The 19,141-nt window shown below is 52.3% G+C and overlaps 1 protein-coding gene across 1 annotated transcript; it reads right to left on the bottom strand.

The window, feature by feature from the left end:
• Nucleotides 1-5,413: 5,413 nt before the first annotated feature.
• QARS1 (glutaminyl-tRNA synthetase 1) lies at nucleotides 5,414-15,712 on the bottom strand (the record flags this gene model as incomplete). Its single annotated transcript, XM_080696913.1, has 24 exons — nucleotides 15,563-15,712; nucleotides 15,322-15,469; nucleotides 14,226-14,335; nucleotides 13,995-14,070; nucleotides 13,715-13,779; nucleotides 13,149-13,202; nucleotides 12,959-13,019; nucleotides 11,502-11,573; nucleotides 11,294-11,379; nucleotides 11,085-11,171; nucleotides 8,608-8,707; nucleotides 8,436-8,514; nucleotides 8,261-8,369; nucleotides 8,036-8,166; nucleotides 7,853-7,945; nucleotides 7,629-7,766; nucleotides 7,458-7,545; nucleotides 7,230-7,373; nucleotides 7,033-7,137; nucleotides 6,720-6,812; nucleotides 6,479-6,606; nucleotides 6,322-6,388; nucleotides 6,122-6,247; nucleotides 5,414-5,464 (listed from the first exon to the last, which is right to left on the bottom strand). The coding sequence occupies exons 1-24, from the start codon at nucleotides 15,677-15,679 to the stop codon at nucleotides 5,414-5,416; spliced, it is 2,328 nt and encodes a 775-aa protein (XP_080553039.1). The 5' UTR covers nucleotides 15,680-15,712.
• Between the last annotated feature and the right edge of the window lie 3,429 nt (nucleotides 15,713-19,141).

Genomic DNA, 19,141 nt, shown 5'->3' with positions numbered 1-19,141 from the left:
GGGAGGCAGAGACAGGAGGATCGCGCAGGTTCAAAGCCAGCCGCGCTGGCTTAAGAGACCCTGTTTCCAAAAATAAAAATAGGTCTGGGAGTGTAGCCCGGAGGGAGAAGGGCTTCCAGGAACCCCAGTACCACCAAAATAAAGAAAGAAAGAAAGAATAAAAAATTGGGCAGGGGATGTAGCTTGGAAGTCAAATGGCTCTGGGGATCAGATCCACAAAAAAAAATAAAAAATAAAAAAAGCTCTTAGCCAGATGTGGTGATAAGACACCTGTAATCCCAGTATTTGGGAGGCTGAAACAGGAGGATCACAGATTCAAGGCCACCCTCAGCAACTTGTTAAAAATTTGTTTCAATGTAAAAAATGAATAAGCCGGGCGCAATGGCGCACACTTGTAATCCCAGGATTTGGGAGGCTGAGACCAGAGGATTCCAGTTCGGTTCGAGGACAACCTCAGCTACTTAGCACTTTGCAACTCAGTGAGACCCAGTTTCAAAATAAAAACTAAAAAATAGGGCTGAGTGTGAGGCAGGGTCAGTGCTGGGGGCTCAGAGGCCAGGATCAGAGCCTGCCGAGGGGTGAGGCCAGTGTCAGGGCCAGCAAGGCCGGGATTGGGGCCTGCCGTTGAGGCAAGGCCGGTGCTGGGGTCAGCAAGGCCGGGATGGGAGCCTGCCATGCGGTGAGGCCGTACCTGAAGCCAGCGAGGCCAGGATCAGAGTCTTGCAGGTGGCCAATGCAGCATACACAGAGTAATATCACAGAAAATAAAAAATAAGACACTTTCCCTGATATGCAAAAACTAGGAAGAAATGGGTAATAGGAGGAAATCTAATTGAAGAAAGGGCCCTATGGAGGAGCAATTAAGGTGATCAATCAGAGGGGCTGGGATGGAGGAAGATGAAATCTCTTTAAAACACATGATGTATGTAAACAAATATATCAAAGTTATATCTAATCACTAAATCAAGCATGGGGTTGAGGGGGGGAGGGAGTGGGGTGGGATTGGATAAGGCTAATTGGATGATGTGTGCCTGGATATCCTCACAAGTCTTGTATCCCATTGTGATGTTTGACTACAATGCACCAATAAAAATATATTAAAACAAATTAAAAAGAAATAAGGCTGGGGGTGTAACTGGGAAGTAGAATGCCCCGGGTTCCATCCAAAGCACCGTAGAAAATAATAATAATAAATAAAAAAATAGGGTTTAGGGTGTGGCTCATAGGTAGAATGTTCTGGGTTCAATCCCTAGTACCCCCCACACACACACATACACAAAAAGCCTCAACTCAGTTAAAAACAAAGCTGAGCATGGTGACACACACTTATAATCTCAGTACCTGGGAAACTGAGATAGGAGGATCACAAGTTCAGGACCAGCCTCAGCAATTTGTGAGGCCCTCTGCAACTTAGTAAGACCTTGTTTCAAAATAAAGAATATGCACATGCCTGTAATCCCCGCGCTTGGGAGGCTGAAACAGGAGGATCGCACAGGTTGGAAGCCAGCCTCAGCTATTCAGTGAGGCTTCCAGCAACTTAGTGAGACCCTGTTTCCAAATAAAATATAAAAAAGGTCTGGGAGTATAGCCCGGAGGTAGAAAGCCTCTGGGTTCCACCCCCAGTACCACACACACACACACACACACACACACACACACAAAAAAAAGTCAAAATAAAGAATAAAATAGGCCTGGGAGTATAGCTCAAGGTAGAATGACTCTGGATTCAATCCCCAGTACCACAAAAAAAGGAAAAAAAAGTAAATAACAAAGGTAAAGCCAGGCATGCTGGTATACTCTTGTAATCCCAGTTACTTGGGAGGCTGAGACAGGAGGATTCAAGTTCGTAGCCAGCTGTAACTTACTGAGACCCTGTTTCAAAATAAAGAATAAAAAAATAGAAGTGAAGGTGTAACTAACTGGGAGTTAGAATGCCCCTGGGTTAATTGCCAGCAGCCCCCCCCCAAAAAAAAAGGTATTCTGGAACAAGCAAGCCAAAAGAGTATAATAAAATTATGTCCTAGACAGTTTGACTGATGTTTTGGGGAAACACTTAGGTTCTTAGTTGATGCCTTGTATGTTAAAACCCGAAGGTTGCACTGACTTCTATTTTAAGAGGAGAATAATGTTAAAGCAACTGTAACTGGACTCAAAAATGTAGTGGCCCACTTCAGTTATCCAGCACCTAACAGACAGTTTTCTGGCAGACAGCACCCAGAATGACAGGATTTGTAATGTTACGCTTATTACCAGAAAAGAATTGTGCACACATACTTCCAGCATATGAACAATTTTAACTCACCAGTCACCATGTTGCATGTATTTCTGCTGCTTGTCCTGAGTTCTTAAGACTTCTAACATTCTGAAGAAGATAGAACAAAGAAGTTCCTTCCATCCTCAGCCTTTTTTTAAGTTTTAACTTTGTTCTTTAAAACTACGGCGTATTAGGAAAAAAATACCCCCATTACCGTAAAATTTGATAGTTTTACTCCTTCTCGACCATAATAAAAACAAAACTGTAAAACATAAACTAGCTAAGACATAACCTGTCTTAGGAAAAAAGAGGTGCATGTTTCTCTAGGCCAAACCTAGAACTCGAACTCCCCTGCACCAGAACAGAGTGCTGGGGGTGGGGGCGAAAAAGATTTAAATAATTTTACTTCTAAGTAAAACATGTACAGACTGTAGGAATTCCTGCGGGGGAATTTTGAGATCTAAAAAGGCAAAAGCACTGATTCTCAAGCTGATCAAATTCGTTCTAGACAACTTTTTGGCTGAGATAACTGCGGGCCCTTCATCCAACAGATTAAACTACTCCCCTCCCATCCTTGCGAGGGCATTAAAAAAAAAAAAGGCTGCATTTAAAGATTTCAAGTGGCATTCTGGAGCTCCGCGTTCCATACCGTCCACAAGAGAGGATCCCCTTCCGGAGCGCACAGAGGTGACGTGTGTGAATTGCGCTTACGAAGGACTGGTTTCTAAGGAGAGCAGGTACTCCTCCTGAAGGGCCTGGTGTTAACCTTCCCTCCCCGGCACCCGGCACCAATACGAGGTGGAGACCCGGGGGCGCTCAGTGCCCTCTCGGGCCAACACGACTCGGTTTCCGAAGCACAGCAGCCCCTTCCCCGGGCAGCCACCCGCACAGGGGTCTCGGGCGCCGCATTCTTCGACGGCCACCCGCGATCCCCCGGCCTCAGGACGCAGAGCCCGCGCCACAGCGAAGCCGCAGGCTGCCCGGCGGACTCAGGCCAAGGCGGCCCCGGGACGCGAGCGGACGGAGGGCCCAGCCCTCACCCTTCCTCACCCGCCCGCCCCGCGCGCAGAAGGGGTGCCCTGCGCGCTCCCGAGGGGCGCCGCGAACCCACCGCGGGCGCGCGCCCCAAGCCCGAGGGTCGCGGGCGGGCGCGCGCCCCCGAAGCCAGTCTGGCCCTCGGGCCACAGGCTCAAAGCGCAGAAATATCCGGGACGGGGACGCGCACGTCGGCGGCCACGCGCGCCGGGAGGGCCGCACAGCGCGCGCGCCCCCGCGCGAAAAAACATGTTCGGGCGCGGGCCCGCGCGCGCGCTCCCGGCCGCCGCGCCCACCGCCGCGCGGCCCGCCCCTCCCCCACCGGGGCGGGGGCCCGCCGGCCCGGGCACGCTCCGGCTCCCCGCCGCCCCCGTCTCCGGGCCCCGCGGCGGCCGCCCGCCGCCCCCGCCCGCCGTTGTGTGGGGTGGGCCCCCGGCCGGGGCGCGCGGCCGGCCGCACCCGCCCCGGCAGAGCCCTCACCCGGCGACGTCACCGCCGCCGCCGCCGCCGCTCTGCCCGCCGGCCCCGCCGCACCGCCCGGGGCCCCGGTTCTGCCGCCGCCGCTCCAAGACCGACAGGATTTTCTCCTCACAGCTCCCTGGGCGCCATCTTACATTCAACCCTTACAGCCAATGGGTAACGAGTGTACCTCTCGCGAGAATCCGAGCGTGAAGCCCCGCGAGATCGGGGCTTGCCTCCCGGCCAGACTTAAAGTGACCGCTTCAGACTCCGAGGGCTGCCGCGCCTCGGGCCGCGGGAGCCCCGGGCCGAGCGAGGGTGTGGCCGCGGCGCCCCGCCCACGGCGCCCCTCCCTGCAGGCGGGGCCCGGCCCGGCCCGGCGCGCGCTCGAGGCTCACTCCCCGGACGCACCTTCGGGGGCCGGCGGGCGCCTCCCCGGGTCGCGCAGTCCCTCGTAGGGCGGGGCCCAGCCCAACTCGGCCTCGCTTAAGGTGGCCCCACAAGCTGCTGACCTGGGCCCGGAGCCCCCCGCTGTCCTCCACCCGGGAACCTTCAGGGTTGATCACCTCTCGGAGGACCCAGCACCTTGGGGCCCTCCGCATCTGCTGCTGTGGAGGATCGGCCTTCCGGAATCAGGTCCACCTTAAAGGGCCTCCGGTAGCCTGGTGTTTGTATACAGGGAAAATGTGGAAGGCTTTAAAGCTGCAGGCACTCTGCAGGCCAGCCACCCAAGGCGGCCGGCCTTTTGTAGGCCCTTGCTGCCTCTTGGCTCTAGCACTTGTTCCTTTTGTCCTGGCCAACTCCATAGTCCTTCAGGGTTCCTCAGAAACCATTTGCTGAAAGACCCAGTCTGGGCTGAGCACCTCTCCCCAACCTTGCACAAGCCCCAGGGAGTCCACTCCTGCCCAGTGGTCACTCGTGTCTCCCCTTCCTTAGATGCACTTGAACAGCCACTGCAGCGCTTAGGTCTCACTGGACACTCAATAATTATTTGCTGCCGGCGTGGTGGCGCTCGCTTGTAATCCCCGCGCATGGAAGGCGGAGACAGGAGGATCGCGCAGGTTCGAAGCTGCTGGCTTAAGAGACCCTGTTTCCAAATAAAATATAATATAGGTCTGGGATTGTAGCCTGGTGGTAGAAGGGCTTCCAGGAACCCCAGTACCAGAATATATATATATATATATATATATATATATATATATATATATATATATATGAATGAAGACTGAAACCAGGAGCCAGGCCTTTCTTCACCTGTCTGGGCACACAGGCAGCCACAATCGACATCCCCTCTGGCACAGGGCTCCTATGAAACAGCACTTCCAGACCCTTCTGTCTGTAAGACTTGGTGCAAAGGACATTAATCCCATCGAGGCAGGCTGTGCCCTGGAGTACTAAGAACTACACCAGTGTTTTCAAAGCTGCCAGTGTCCTCTGTTCTGGAGAAGCCCATTCTAATAGACAATGTGTGCACAAGCACCCGCACCAACACACACACACAAGCACAGAGTAACGTCTCCAGAGCCAACAGAGGCTGAAAGGGCAGACAACACAGCCACCAGGAGGTTAGAGCTTGTCTTTATTGGCATGGTGTGTGGGGTGGTGAGGGCACCCCCCACCCCCCCACCCCTCCAGAAGGGTGAGGTAGGTTCACATGCTTCCAGGTCACACTTTTCCTGGGTCCTCCTTCAGTGTGACAGTTCGGTTGAAGACAAGCTGGAAGGCACAGAGAGAAGAATGACCAACTCAGAACCCAGCCAGGAGGCTTCAGTAGTCTTCATCAGACACAACCTCCTAACTCCCTCACCGTTCCAGAGGCGCTGAGGAACAAAGGGTCAGTATTTCCAGGTTCTCAACAACTTTGTGACTTTGGATAAAGAATTACATGACTCTGGGCCTCAGTCTCACAAGGATTCTAACATCCCCTAAGCTTACTCCTTATGTTCAGTAAAAAATGTAACATGCAGACGGGCGTGGTGGCGCACGCTTGTTATCCTAGTACTTCGGAGGCTGAGACAGGAGGATTGCAGGTTCAAACCCATCTTCAGCAATCTGGTGAGGCTCACAGCAACATAGGGAGGTCCGGTTTCCAAATAAAAAATAAAATAGATTTGGAAACGTAGCCCAGAAGTAGAAGGCCCCTGGGTTCCATCCCCAGTACCCCACACCCACATAAAAAAAGGTAGAATCATGTAAAATTTTATGCATGGACTGACTTAAGCTCTCAGCCAGTTTTCAACAGGACAGGAATGCTCCTCCCCACCTTAGCTGATGACAGGTCACTAAGGCAGCGTGGGCACAGTGCTTAGCACAGTGAATGGCAGCCAGTGAATGGTGACTGCTGCAGAGGGACAGGTGGGTGGAATCAAGCACCTGTCCTTCGCGGCTGTCTGGATCCACGGAGAAGTACCCCAGGCGCTCAAACTGGAACTTGTCGAAGGGCTTCGCCAGGGCCACAGAGCGGTCTACTAATGCTGCCTCCACCACCTGTAGCGATGCCTGCAAGGTGGGGCCTCAGGCAGCTGTGCAGCTGGGGAGGCCCACCACCCTCACCCCACAGCCGGCGAGCTTACCGGGTTCACGTCACTCAAGAATCCGCCAGGCACCTCAGCAGGATCTTCAGGGTTCTTGTGCTGGAACCTGTAGCCAGAGTGAAGGTCAGACACCTGCTGGGCAGCCACAGCAGGCAGTACCCATCTCATGAGTGCCCCCACCCCGACTCTCACTCACAGTCGCTCATAGAGGCGAATTTCACAGGTTAGAGGCTGTGACACCCAGTGGATAAAGGCCTTGGGCTTCTCTCCAGCATCAGCCCGTCTGCAAGTCACCTCCAGGCTCTCTACACAGCCACTGGGGCCCTGGAAAGGGGGAGGCATGAGGTCAGACCCCATCCACCCTCAGAACTGCTAGACACACACAAGACCTGGGCCAGCAGGCCCCACAGTAGGAAGGCCATCACGGCTGCCCTCACCTTGACAATGTGCTGCAGCTCGATGACATAGCCCGTATGTCTTAGGCCCACAGGCTGGCCCCACGCCAGGCGCTTGTACCCTGGCTCTGGCTCCTAGAGGTAGGTGGTAGGGAAAACACAAGAGGCTGCAAGGAGCAGAAGAACAGGAGGCGACTCCCCTCTCCACGTCCAGCAGGGACTGGGTTATCTGAGGTAGGAAACACAGAAGGCTGACAGAGGAATGAGACAGTAGGAGCCCAGGCCAGACATGGAGCGGGTAGGACTGACTCTACTGCAGTCTCCACCATAGAAAGGACGTCTCCTGCACACTCACCTCCTTGAAATCAGTCCTCTCAATGAAGACGACGGGCGCAAAAGGGACTTGGTGGAAGCCCTTGGTCTCATCAGCTGGGAAGTTGGGCACCTGGATGTCCAAAGGCTAGAGAGGGAGACGAGTCTTTGACTCAGAGCAGGCGCTGGGACCCCTGTGCCCACACCCCGTCTGCACACACAGCGCTGAGGCACGCCCACCTTGGTAGCGGGGAAGTTGGTGACAACAACCCGCAGCGACTCCAGCACAGCCATGGCCCGCGGGGCTGTGTCGTTCAGCACATCACGCACGCAGGCTTCCAGGAGATGTGGCTCCATCGTGGTCTGTGCCACCGTCACCCCCACCTGGCAGGAAGCTCATCAGTCACAGCCGTGACCACAAACTGCCACGCTCAGCCTCCATGCGCTCACCCAGCCCGCTGGGCTCACCCGGGCACAGAAGTTGTTGATGGCCTCAGGCGGAAAGCCACGCCGCTGCAGGGCTGTGAGTGTGAAGAGCCGGGGGTCATCCCAGTCCCTGTGGAAGAGGAGGTGGTAAGGGCCTTGACACGCTCTCCGCTGGCACCGCCGACCTCTGCTGAGCCAAAGAGCCCCACCTACCGCACAGCGCCAGCCGCCACAAGCTGCAGGATCTTCCGCTTGGAGACCACAGCATAGTGCAGGTTTAGGCGACCATACTCCCACTGCACAGGACAGTAGACGTCCAGCGCGTTGCATAGCCAGAAGTAAGATGAGCGTCTAGAGTGGACGAGGGCTGTGAGAACTGGCTGCCTCCGGGGCCGGGGGAAACAAGGGCTCCCCCACGGTGGCCCCGGCTCCCTCACCGAGCCTGGAACTCCTTGGTGCAGAGCGAGTGAGTGATGTGCTCAATGGAGTCACAGAGGCAGTGTGTGTAGTCGTAGGTGGGGTAGATGCACCTGCGGGACAGAGGCAGTATGCCCACCATCCGCCCCTCTGCCCCGCGTAGCCCCACCCTGCATTTGTCCCCCGTGCATGCCAACACCCACCATTTGTCCCCCGTGCGGTGGTGGGGTGTATACTTGACTCGATAGGCCACGGGGTCCATTTTGCCATCCTCCATGACCAGCTTCATCCGCAGCGTGGCCTCACCCTCTGAGAACTTGCCCTTGCGCATTGCCTGAGGAAAGCCAGGGCTCAAGCTGCCTCTAGTACAGGGCAGCTCATCCTTATCCTCGGCCCACCCCAAGCCAGCTGCCTGCCCAGGACCCCACCTCAAAGAGCAACAGCGACTCCTCCACAGGACGGTCCCTCCAGGGTGAGGGCAGAGGGCTATGGCCTTTAAGCTCCTCTGCTCGCTGATGGCACACGTAAGCCTGACCCCTGAGGGAACAAACATGAGTGCCCTGCAGAGCCAGGCCCCAAGCAGCCATCTGGCTCCGGCCTCACCTGCGGATGAGCTCCACAGCCCAGGCACACAGCTGGTCAAAGTAGTCGGACGCATACGTCACCTTGTGAGGCGTGTACCCTGGGAGATGGGACACAGCGTGAGAAGCCAGCAAAAAGCCTGCAAGGAGAAGCCAGCCGACCACCAGCCTGCCCAGGCCTCCCCCAGCCATACCTAGCCAGGAAACCATGTCATAGATAGCAGTGAAGAACTTCGCTTCCTCCTTCTCAGGGTTGGTATCATCAAAGCGCAGAAAACAGATACCATTGTTGGCCTACAAGAGTGAGGGTATCCTGTAAGCTCCCACGTATCACTTAGCCCCTACAGTCCAGCTCATCAACCAAGACACTCAGAGGCTCCTCACATCAGAAATTAAATTGCCTTCCTTCCTGCCAGGTGTGGTGATGTACACCTGTAATCCCAGTACTTGGGAGGCTGAGACAGGAGGATCGTGGTTCACGGACAGCCTCAGCTACTTAATGAGGTCCTTTGCAACTCAGTGAGACCCTGTTTTAAATAAAGAATAAACAGGGCTGGGGGTAGCGCTCAGAGGTAGAATGCCCCTGGGTTGTATCCTCAGTAGCACACCCACACAAAAAACATGCCTTCTTGAACTTCTATTTTTGGAGCTTGGTGTGGCGGCACATGCTTATAATACCAGTACTTGGGAGGATCTTGGTTTCCGGACAGCCTCAGCTACTTCTAGGCACTCTGCAACTTAGTGAGACCGTTTCCAAATAAAGCATAAAAGAGCAGAGTGTGGTGGCGCACACTTGTAATCCCAGCATTCAGGAGCCCCTTGCAACTCAGTGAGACCCTGTTTCAAAATAAAGAATAAAAAATAGGGCTGGGGGTGTAGCTTGGAGGTAGAATGCCCCTGGTTTCCATCCCCAGCACCACAAAAAAAAAATAAATAAATAAAAGAATTTCTATTTTTGCCAGGCGTGGTGATACACACTCATAATCACAGTACTTGGGAGGCTGAGACAGGAGGATCGCAGGTTCACAGACAGCCTCAGCTATTTAGTGAAGCCCTCTGCAACTTAGTGAGACTCTGTTTCAAAATAAAGAATAAAACCTGGGTGTGGTGGCACACACTTGTAATCTCAGCATTAGGAAGGCGGACACAGGAAGATCCGGGTTCATGGACAGCCTCAGCTACTTAGTGAGGCTCTTTGCAACTCAGACCCTGTTCCAAAATAAGAGAATAAAAAATAGGGCCGGGGAGTATAATTCTGAGGTAGAATGCAAAAGAAAATTAAAAAATAAAAAATAAAGAAAGAATAAAAAATAGAGCTGGGGCCAGGTGTGCTATAATCCAGTACTGGGAGGCTGAGACAGGAGGATCGCAGGTCCAAAGCCAGCCTTGGCAACTGAGCAATGCTCTCAACAACTTAGTGACACCCAGTTTCCAAATAAGATATAAAATCAGGCTAGGGTATAGCTTGGAGGTTGCCTCTGGGTTCAATCCCCAGTACCAAAATGAAAACAAAACAAAAAATAAGGCTGGAGGTAGAGCTCAGAGGTAAAATGCTCCTGGGCTCCATCCCCAGTACGGGGCGGGGGGACTTCTATTTACCTCTGAGCTCTACCCCCAAATCTTTTATTTTGAAATCCCACTAAGATGCTGAGTGCTGAGGCTGGCCTTGAACCTGCAATCCTCCCGTCTCAGCCTCCTACTTCAAGAACTTTTCTATCTGTATCTAAATGCCCCAGAGAGCCAGGCACGATGGCATGTGCCTGCTGTAATTCCAGTACTTGGGATGCAGAGACTCAAGGATGGCAGGTTCTCATCCAGCCTCAGCAACCTAGTAAGGCTACCAGCAACTTAGCAAAACTCTGTTTCAAAATAAAAATCAAGAGCTGGACATGGTGGCGCACACTTATAATACTAGTACTTGGAGGCTTAAGCAGGAGGATCACAGGTTCCTGGCCAACCTCAGCAATTTGTGAGGCCCTCAGCAACTTAGTGAGACCCTGTTTCAAAATAAAGAATTTTTTTTAAAATAGGGCTGGGGGTGTAGCTCAGAGGTAGAATGCCCCTGGGTTTTGATCACCAGTTCAGCATTAAAAAAAAAATCAAAATTAAGTCAGGCATGGTGATATATACCTCAGGAGGATCACAAATTCAAGCACAGCCTCAGCAATTTAAAACTCTCAACAGCAGGGCGTGGTGGCACACCCTTGTAATCCCCGCGCTTGGGAGACACCCTGTTTCCAAATAAAGAATAAAAAAAATAGAGCTGCAGTTGTAGCTCAGAGGTCGAATGCCCTGGGTTCTATCCCTAGTACTTCAAGAAAAAAAAAAGATAAAAAAATAAAATAGGGCTAGGGATATAGCTCAAATGTAGAACACCCCTGGGTTCAATCCCCAGGATCACTAAATAAACAAACAAACAAACAATAAATGCCCCAGAGAAGGCACCTCTTACACCAACTTGGGTTAGACAGCACAGCCTCTTCAGAGAATTTTTTCCCAATAAACCCAAGAGATTCCTAGGCATCTGACACACACGTGAATCCACCTATGGCCTTCGCCCACCTAAGCACATTATCAGTAACAGAAGGCAAAGCAAGGACAGCTTCTGGGTATCCAATTGTGGGACAAGCCAGTAGTCATCTGCTCATCCAGGCCCTAGACGAATGCTCACCTTGGCATAGCCAAAGTTGAAATTGATAGCTTTGGCATGTCCGATGTGCAGGATTCCATTGGGTTCCGGAGGGAACCGGGTCCGTACCTATAATGAGGGTGATGGGAACAGAGGAATAAGGTCAAAGCAAAGAGAGGCGGTGATGGTGATGGGTGAGATGAGGTGGTACGCAGGCAGCCCAGGCATCCAAGCAGGTGCCACACACACACCTGTCCCCCCGTGATCGCCAGGTGCTGCTTCAGAAGATCCATGGTGTGTGGAGTGGTCACGTAGCCTGGGGTCTTGTAGTTCTCACCTGCCAGGACCAGAACAAACCTCAGAACCAAGCTTCAACCCGAGGATCCGGACTCCAGAGACCTGGCAACAGGAGTCAATGCCAAGACGCAACCCTCCCCAGGGTCACACAGGTGCACTCACCAGGCTTGTGAAACTTCAGGGCCTCCCCCCGGAGCTGCTCCAGCAGGGACAAGTTCTGGCCAGCAGTCTCACCTGCAGGGAAAAGACCAAGAAAATTCTTTTGTGTGTGTGGTACTGGGGATTGAACTCAGGGCCAGTCTACCTCCAAGCTACACCCCCCAACCCTATTTTTTATTCTTTATTTTGAAACAGGTACTCACTAAGTTGCAAAGGGCCTCATAAATAGCTGAGGCTGCCCGCGAACTGGGATCCTCCTGTCTCAGTCTCCCCAGTGCTGGGATTACAAGCCTGCGCCACCACATCCGGCTCTCTATTTTTTTATTTATTTTTATTCATTTATTTTGAAATACTGGGGGTGGAATCCATGAACGTTCTATCTCCGAGCTACACCTCCAGCCTTATTTTTTATTCTTTATTTTGAAACAGGGTCTCATTAAATTGTAGAAGGCTTCACTAAGTAGCTGAGGCTGGCCTTGAACCGTTATCCTTCTGTTTTTAGCCTCCTAAGTACTGGGATTACAAGTGTGCACCACCATGTCTAGCTTCTATTTATTATTTTTTAATTTTTTATCTTTTTTTGTGGTACTGGGGATGGAACCCAGGGGCATTCAATCTCCAAGCTGCTACCCCCAGGCCTATTTTTTTTTTTTAAACAGGGTCTCACTAAGTTGCAGAGGACCTCGCTAAGTAGCTGAGGCTGTCCACGAACCATGATCTTCAGGTCTCAGCTTCCCAAATGCTGGGATTACAAGTGTGCACCACCATGCCCGGCTTCTTCTTCTTCTTCTTTTTTTTTTTTTTTTTGTGGTACTGGGGGTGAAACTCAGGGGCTTTTCTACCTCCGGGCTATACGCCCAGACCTATTTTTTTTTTTTTAATTTGGAAACAGGGTCTCACTAAGTTGCTTAGAGCCTCACTCAGTAGCTAAGGCTGGCTTCAACCTGCGCGACCCTCCTGTCTCGGCCTGTCAAGCGCGGGGATTACAAGTGTGTGCCACCACGCCCGGCTTCTTATTTTTATTTTGAACCAGGGTCTGACTAGGTTGATGAGAATCTTACTACTTGCTGAGGCTGTCTTCAAACCTGTGATTCTTTCTTAGCCTCCCAAGTACTGGGAATACAGACATGTACCAGCACACCCAGATGAAACCAGGGAGATGCTGTCCTGGGACAGAGCTACCATACCCAGTGTAGGGAAGCACCCATCACGACCATATCCCACAACCAGAACTGATCTGAGCAGTGTCCATCCTTCCCTAGTTCCAAAAATAAAAGATAGAGAGCCAGACTCGTGGAGCCTCCAAAGTTAGTCTCTGGGCAAAGGGAACAGAAGAAACAGCAGTCTTGCAGCAGAGCAGGAGTACCGCGTAGGCCAAGGCTAGGAGCCTGGGCGAGAAGGCCCTCCAAGGGATGCCCAGAGGCCAGCGGCCAGACGCGACAGCAGCCTGAGCCTCTCACCATTCTCCACCACTCCTTTTGCTGTCTTCTGGTTTGTTTCTTCCAGCCGAGCCTTTACCACCTGAGAGAAGCCCCAAAACTGTATCACAATCTCTTGAGGGCAGGGCCTAGTGACTGACACTCCCCCTCCAGCCAGAAGCCTCATACAACCCCACTTGGTCACGGAGCCGGGGGCTGCACCCATACTCACCTTGGGCTTCTTCTCCAGATCAGCTTCCATCTTGGGACCCAGAAGGTGGAGGACCTGAGCGAGTCAAGCAGGGACAGGCGTGTCCTGGAAGGAGCCCCGAACGTGCCTACCCACCATCCAAAGGGTTCCTGGTCTTCCTGCCAGCTCTGCCTAGATGAACCTGCCTAGCACATACCCCCTCACCCCTCAAGTGGTTCTGCTGGCCTCAAGTAATCTTGCCTTCCTGAGGGCCCATGCTAGGCCCAGGAAACAAACGTCCCATTTACAGAGAGGAACTGTGGGCCCAACGTCAAGACAAGCAATCCACCTTGGCCACCGTCCATTCACAATTCTAGGCCAGCACCGGGGTGAAGGCCACATCATCCCTATTATGGGATGAGGAAACCGAGGTTTAAAGTGATTCACCTCCAGTGAGGGGCAGCCCAGAGCCCAAGTCAGGTGCTTCCCCCTCCATGCTGGACGCCAAAGTCCAATACCAGACAGCAGAGACACGGTCTCCTCCTAGTGGATTCCAGGCCCTGTCGATGCCAAAGCCTTGGCCAGCTTTAGCTCAGGGAGATGCCCACCTGCATGTCCACTTCGTGCTTGATCATTTTGCCATCTGCCCACTTAAGCGCAGCCCGAGCCTCTCCTAGGAGCATGGGTACAAGAAACTGCAGGAAGGTAAAAGAGGGTACTCCTCCCCTCCTCCCCAGGGAAAGCTCCTAGCTGACCACAGGAACCACAGCCTGGGCCCAGTCAGAACTCTCAAGGTGCTTCTGCTCATCCTCCACCACCTCCTCACTTGTGACCAGAAAAGTGAGAGAGAGAACCACCTCGTACCGCTCTGCCCCAGGCTCCACTTACCCATCAGCTGCCCCATGTTGAACCGGTAACGCTCCTCCAGGAGCTGGGGCCGGTGCCTGTTTATTGTGGCTTCTACCTACAGAAAGCCAAACCATATGGTTCAGAAAAGCCCCTTCAGGGACATTCTAGGGAGACACACTTTCCCTGTGAGTTTTCCCCGGTGGAGAAGCTGAGCCATTCCTGTCCAGGGCCAGGACTAGGGAGGCAGATGGTGCCTGGGGAAAGACTTACAGCCTCCTCAATCTGCTCTGGGGTCACCACGACACCCACACCACACTCCTGCTCAAAGTCCGCGGTGTCAATTGGGTCCAGGGGGTGACTCCGCACATATTCAAGGGCAGCTGAGAAAGGAAGGCAATGTGTTTGCAGCGTATCGGCTCAAAGACGTTGGCAGACCAAAGCCTAAATCCATGAAACTTTAAGTACAGGTTAGGCCTGAGCAGTTAAACTGGCACCACCCTAGCTAGAGAAGCCCTGAGACCACAGGGAAGAAGCATGCATTCTGAGGGAGATGCCCCACCATGGCAGCTCCCCAATTGAGCTCATCAGAGACTACCTCCTCCATGCCATAATGCCTGTGCAGAACAAGATATCCAGAAAGAAACTGTGGGGCCAGGAGCAGTGGCACCAGCCTGTAGTACCAGCTACTAGGGAGGCTGAGGCAGGAGGACAGTAAGTTCAAGGTCAGTCTTGGCAATTTAGCAAAAGACTGCATCTCAAAATAAAAGATAAGCCGGACATAGTAAGCACACACTTATAATGCCAGTACTTGGGAGGCTGAGACAGGAGGATCGCAGGTTCACAGCCAGCCTCAGCAATTTAGAGAGACCCTGTTCCCAAGTAAATGATAAAACAGAGCTAGGGGTTTAGCACCGAGGTAAATGCCTCTGGGTTCCATCCTCAGCACCACAAAAACAAATAAAAATAAAAGATAAAAGGGGCTGGGAATGAGGCTCAGTGGTAGAGCATGCCTGGGTTAAATCCCTAATACCAAAAACAAAAACAGAAAGAGCAGAAACTGACGGACCTGACAGAAAGGACAAGTAAGGGTCTTGACTAAAGGGAGGGATGGAGCCGGGCGTGGTGGCGCACGCTTATAATCCCAGCACTCAGGAGGCTGAGACTGGAGAATCGCGGTTCGCGGACAGCCTCTGCTACTTAGGCCCTCCGCGACTTAGTGAGACCCTGTTTCAAAATAAAGAAGAAAAAATAAGACAGGGGGCGTAGCTCGGAGGTCGAATGCCCCTGGGTTCCATCCCCAGACCCGCAAAAAAAATAAAATGAAGGCAGGGGTGGAATGCGACTGGTAGTGCAGGCAGGTTCTCACCGCTCAGCTGGGGCTCGGTGTGGATCTTCTTAGCGACTATGTAGCTCACGAGGAAAGACAGGCGCCTCGTATCCCTGAGTCTGGAGGCGAGGCCGTACAGCAAGGTCCCCGTGGCCTTGTCGACGGCGGAGCCCAGAGTCTGCCGCGCCTGGGTCAGAGGGATGGGGAGGCGCCCCGCGCCCAGTGAGCGAGACGCTAGGACGCGGGCGGGCCGCGACCCGGGCACCCCGAGCGCTCGCACCTGGGCCGCCGCCTCCCGCAGCTGCGCGCTCAGAGCCGCGTTCTTGAGCGTCTCGCGGGCCTTGTGCTCGCTCAGGCCGAGGCCGGTGAAGAGCGCCAGGGAGTCCGGAGCCGCCATCGCGGGGACACCGGAAGCCGAAAGCAGCTTTGGGCCGAATCCGCCAGTCGACGTCCGCCCACTGGCCAATAAAGAGCGAGGCCTCCGGGGAGAACCAATGGCGCGCCTCCTGGGCGGGGCGGGGCCACAGCTGTGGACGCCGGCAGCTCGCGGACGCCAGCCGGTCTTTCCGGGCGCCGGCTTCCGTCGCCCTGCTCGGGGTCCGCGTGACTCTAGATTTGCCTCGGGCTTGGGGAAGAAGGAAGAAAAGGCTCCGCCGTTTGCTTTTTGACTTTTCTCCAGTCCTGGGACTCCATCCCAACCCTGCTCCCGGGGAGCAAATGGGAGTTCCTAGCTCATGTCTGACGTCAGAGCTTTGCGGTTGTCATGGAAACTGGAGCCAACCGAAGCCCGGGAAATCCCACGCCCTCCATAGAAGGCGCAGAAGGCCTATGAAGGGACCACAGAACTTTGACACTTCTTAGACGCCCAGTGAACACACTGGCTCATGAGAGGGAAGGAAAGAGTTTGAACCAGGAGGGACCTCACAGAAGTTCTGTGGTGATTAAGTTTAAAATTTCGAAGTCAACTGTGGTGGCGCTTGCTTGTAATCCCAGTACTTGGGAAGCTGAGACATGAGGATCACAGCTTCAGAGACAGATTCAGCAATCTAGTGAGACTCAGCAACCCAAGACACCACGTTTCAAAACAAAAATAAACATGAAAAATAAGAGGCTGGAAGCCAGGCGTGGTGGCACACGCTTGTAATCCCAGCATTTGGGAGGCTGAGACAGGAGGATCGTGGTTCGCAGACAGCCTCAGCTACTTAGTGAAGCCCTCTGCAATTCAGTGAGACTCTGTTTCAAAATAAAGAATTAAAAAATAAGGATAGGGGTGCAGCTCGGAGGTAGAATGTCCCTGGGTTCCATCCTCAGCACCACACACACACACACACACACACACACACACACACACACAAATGATAATAGGGCTGGGGGTGTAGCTCAGAGGTAGAATGTCTCCATCCCCTATACTGCAAAAAAAAAAAAAAAATAGGACCAGGCATGATGGCACACATTTGTAATCCCAGTATTTGGGAGGCTGAGACAGGAGAATCAGTTTCGTGGCCAGCCTCAGCTACTTAGTAAGGCACTCCACAACATAGATCCTGTTTCAAAATAAACAATAAAGCCAGGCATGGTGGCACACGCTTGTGATCCCAGCATTTGGGAGGCTGAGACCGGAGGATCGAGGTTCGCAGACAGCCTCAGCTACTTAGTGAGGTCCTCCACTACTTAGTGAGACCCAGTTTCAAAATAAAGAATAAAAAAATAGGGCTGGAGGTGTAGTTCAGAGGTAGAATGCTCCTGTGTTTAATCCCAAGCACTGCAAAAATTAACTAATTAATTAATAAAAATAAAATAGCTGGGCATGGTGGTGCACACTTGTAATCCCTGTGCTTAGGAGGCTGAGACAGGAGGATCGCGCAGGTTTGAAGCCAGCCTCACTGGCTTAAGAGACCCTGTTTCCAAATAAAGATATAAAAAATAATAAGTGTCTGGGAGTGTATCCCGGAGGTAGAAGGGTTTCCAGGAACCCCAGTACCACGAAATATTTAAATAAATAAATAAATAAATAGGTCTGGGATTGTAGCCCAGAGATAGAAGGGTTCCATCCCCAGTACCACCAAAATATAAAAAATAAAAAATAATAAAATAAAATAAGGCTTGGGGTTAGCTCAGAAGTAGAATGCCTCTGACTTCAAATCCTAGTACCTAGAAAAAAAATTTTCTCGGCAACCAGGGCGTGGTGGCTCACACCTTTAAACCCAATGTTTCATAGGCTGAGACAGGAGTACCACAGGTTCCAAGCCAGCCTCCGCAATTTAGCAGGTTCTCCTTAATTTAGTGAGATCCTGTTTCCAATAAAAAATCAGAAGCTGCATGTGGTGGCGCATGCTTGTAAATCCCAGCATTCGGGAGGCTGAGACAGAAGGATCGCGATGCAAGGAAGCCTCGACTACTTGGTGAGGCCCTCGGCAACTCAGTGAGATCCTGTTTCAAAGTAAAGAAGAAAAAACAGGGCTGGGAGTATAGCTCAGAGATAAACTCCCCTGGGTTTCATCCCCAGTACCAAAAAATAAATGAATGAATAATAAAATCAGGTTGGAGGTATGAGCTCGGAGGCTGAAACAAGAGGGCTGCAGCTTCAAGGCCAGCCTCTGCAATTTAGTGAAACTGTCAGCAACTTGGTGACTGTTTCAGAATACAAAGGGCCAGGCATAGCTAGAGGTAGACTATCACAGGGTTGAGTCCCCAATGAGTAATGATAAATAAATAACAGGAGCCGGCGTGGTGGGCACGCTTGGAACCCCAGCATTCAGGAGGCTGAGACAGGAGGATTGCAGTTCACAGCCAGCCTCAGCTGCTTAGTGAGGCCCTTCGCAACTTAGTGAGACCCTGTTTCAAAATAAAGAACCCAGCATTTGAGAGGCTGAGACAGGAGGATCGTGGTTCACAGACAGCCTCAACTAAGTGAGGCCTCCACAACTGTTTCGAAACAGTGAGACCCTGTTTCAAAAGAAAAAAGAAAATATAGGGCAGGGGGTGTAACTCGGAGGTCAAATGCCTTTGAATTCTATCCCCAGACCTGCAAAAATAAACAAATAAGTAAACAAATAAATAAAAATAAAGAATAAAAAATGGGGGCCGGGCATGGTGGCGCACGCTTGGAATCCCAGCATTTGGGAGGCAGAAACCAGAGGATCGCGTTTCACGGACAGCCTCAGCTATTTTTTTTTATTATTATTATTTTTTTTTTTTTGGTGGTACTGGGGTTCCTGGAAGCCCTTCTACCTCCGGGCTCCACTCCCAGACCTATTTTTTGTATTTTTATTTGGAAACAGGGTCTCTTAAGCCAGTGCACGCGCCTGGCTTCGAACCTGCGCGATCCTCCTGTCTCTGCCTCCCAAGCGCGGGGATGACAAGCGTGCGACACCACGCCCGGCCAGCCTCAGCTCTTTAAAGAGGCCCATTGCAACTCAGTGAGATCCTGTTTCAAAAAAATAAAGAGACTAAGCTGGGTGTGGTGGCGCACGCTTGTAATCCCCGCGCTTGGGAGGCTGAGACAGGAGGATCGCACGGGTTCGAAGCCAGCCTCAGCTTCTTAGTGAGGCTCTCAGCAACTTAGTGAGACCCTGTTTCCAAATAAAAAATATTAAAAAGGTCTGGGAGTATAGCCCGGAGGTAGAAAACCTCTGGGTTCCACCCCCAGTACCACTAAATAAATAAATAAATAAATAAATAAATAAATAAATAAATAAATAAAGAGACTAGCTGGGTGTGGTGGTGCACACTTGTAATCCCCGTATTTGGGAGGCTAAGACAGGAGGATCATGCAAGTTCGAAGCCAGCCTCAGCTGGCTTAAGAGACCCAAATAAAAAAATATAAAATAGGTCTGGGAGTGTAGCCCGGAGGTAGAAA

This window comes from Muscardinus avellanarius (genome assembly GCF_963383645.1).
Source record: "Muscardinus avellanarius genome assembly, chromosome: 5".
Classification (NCBI taxonomy): Eukaryota; Metazoa; Chordata; class Mammalia; order Rodentia; family Gliridae; genus Muscardinus; species Muscardinus avellanarius.
Note: the sequence above shows the minus strand (reverse complement) of the source record. Positions and strands in the feature narration are given on the sequence as shown.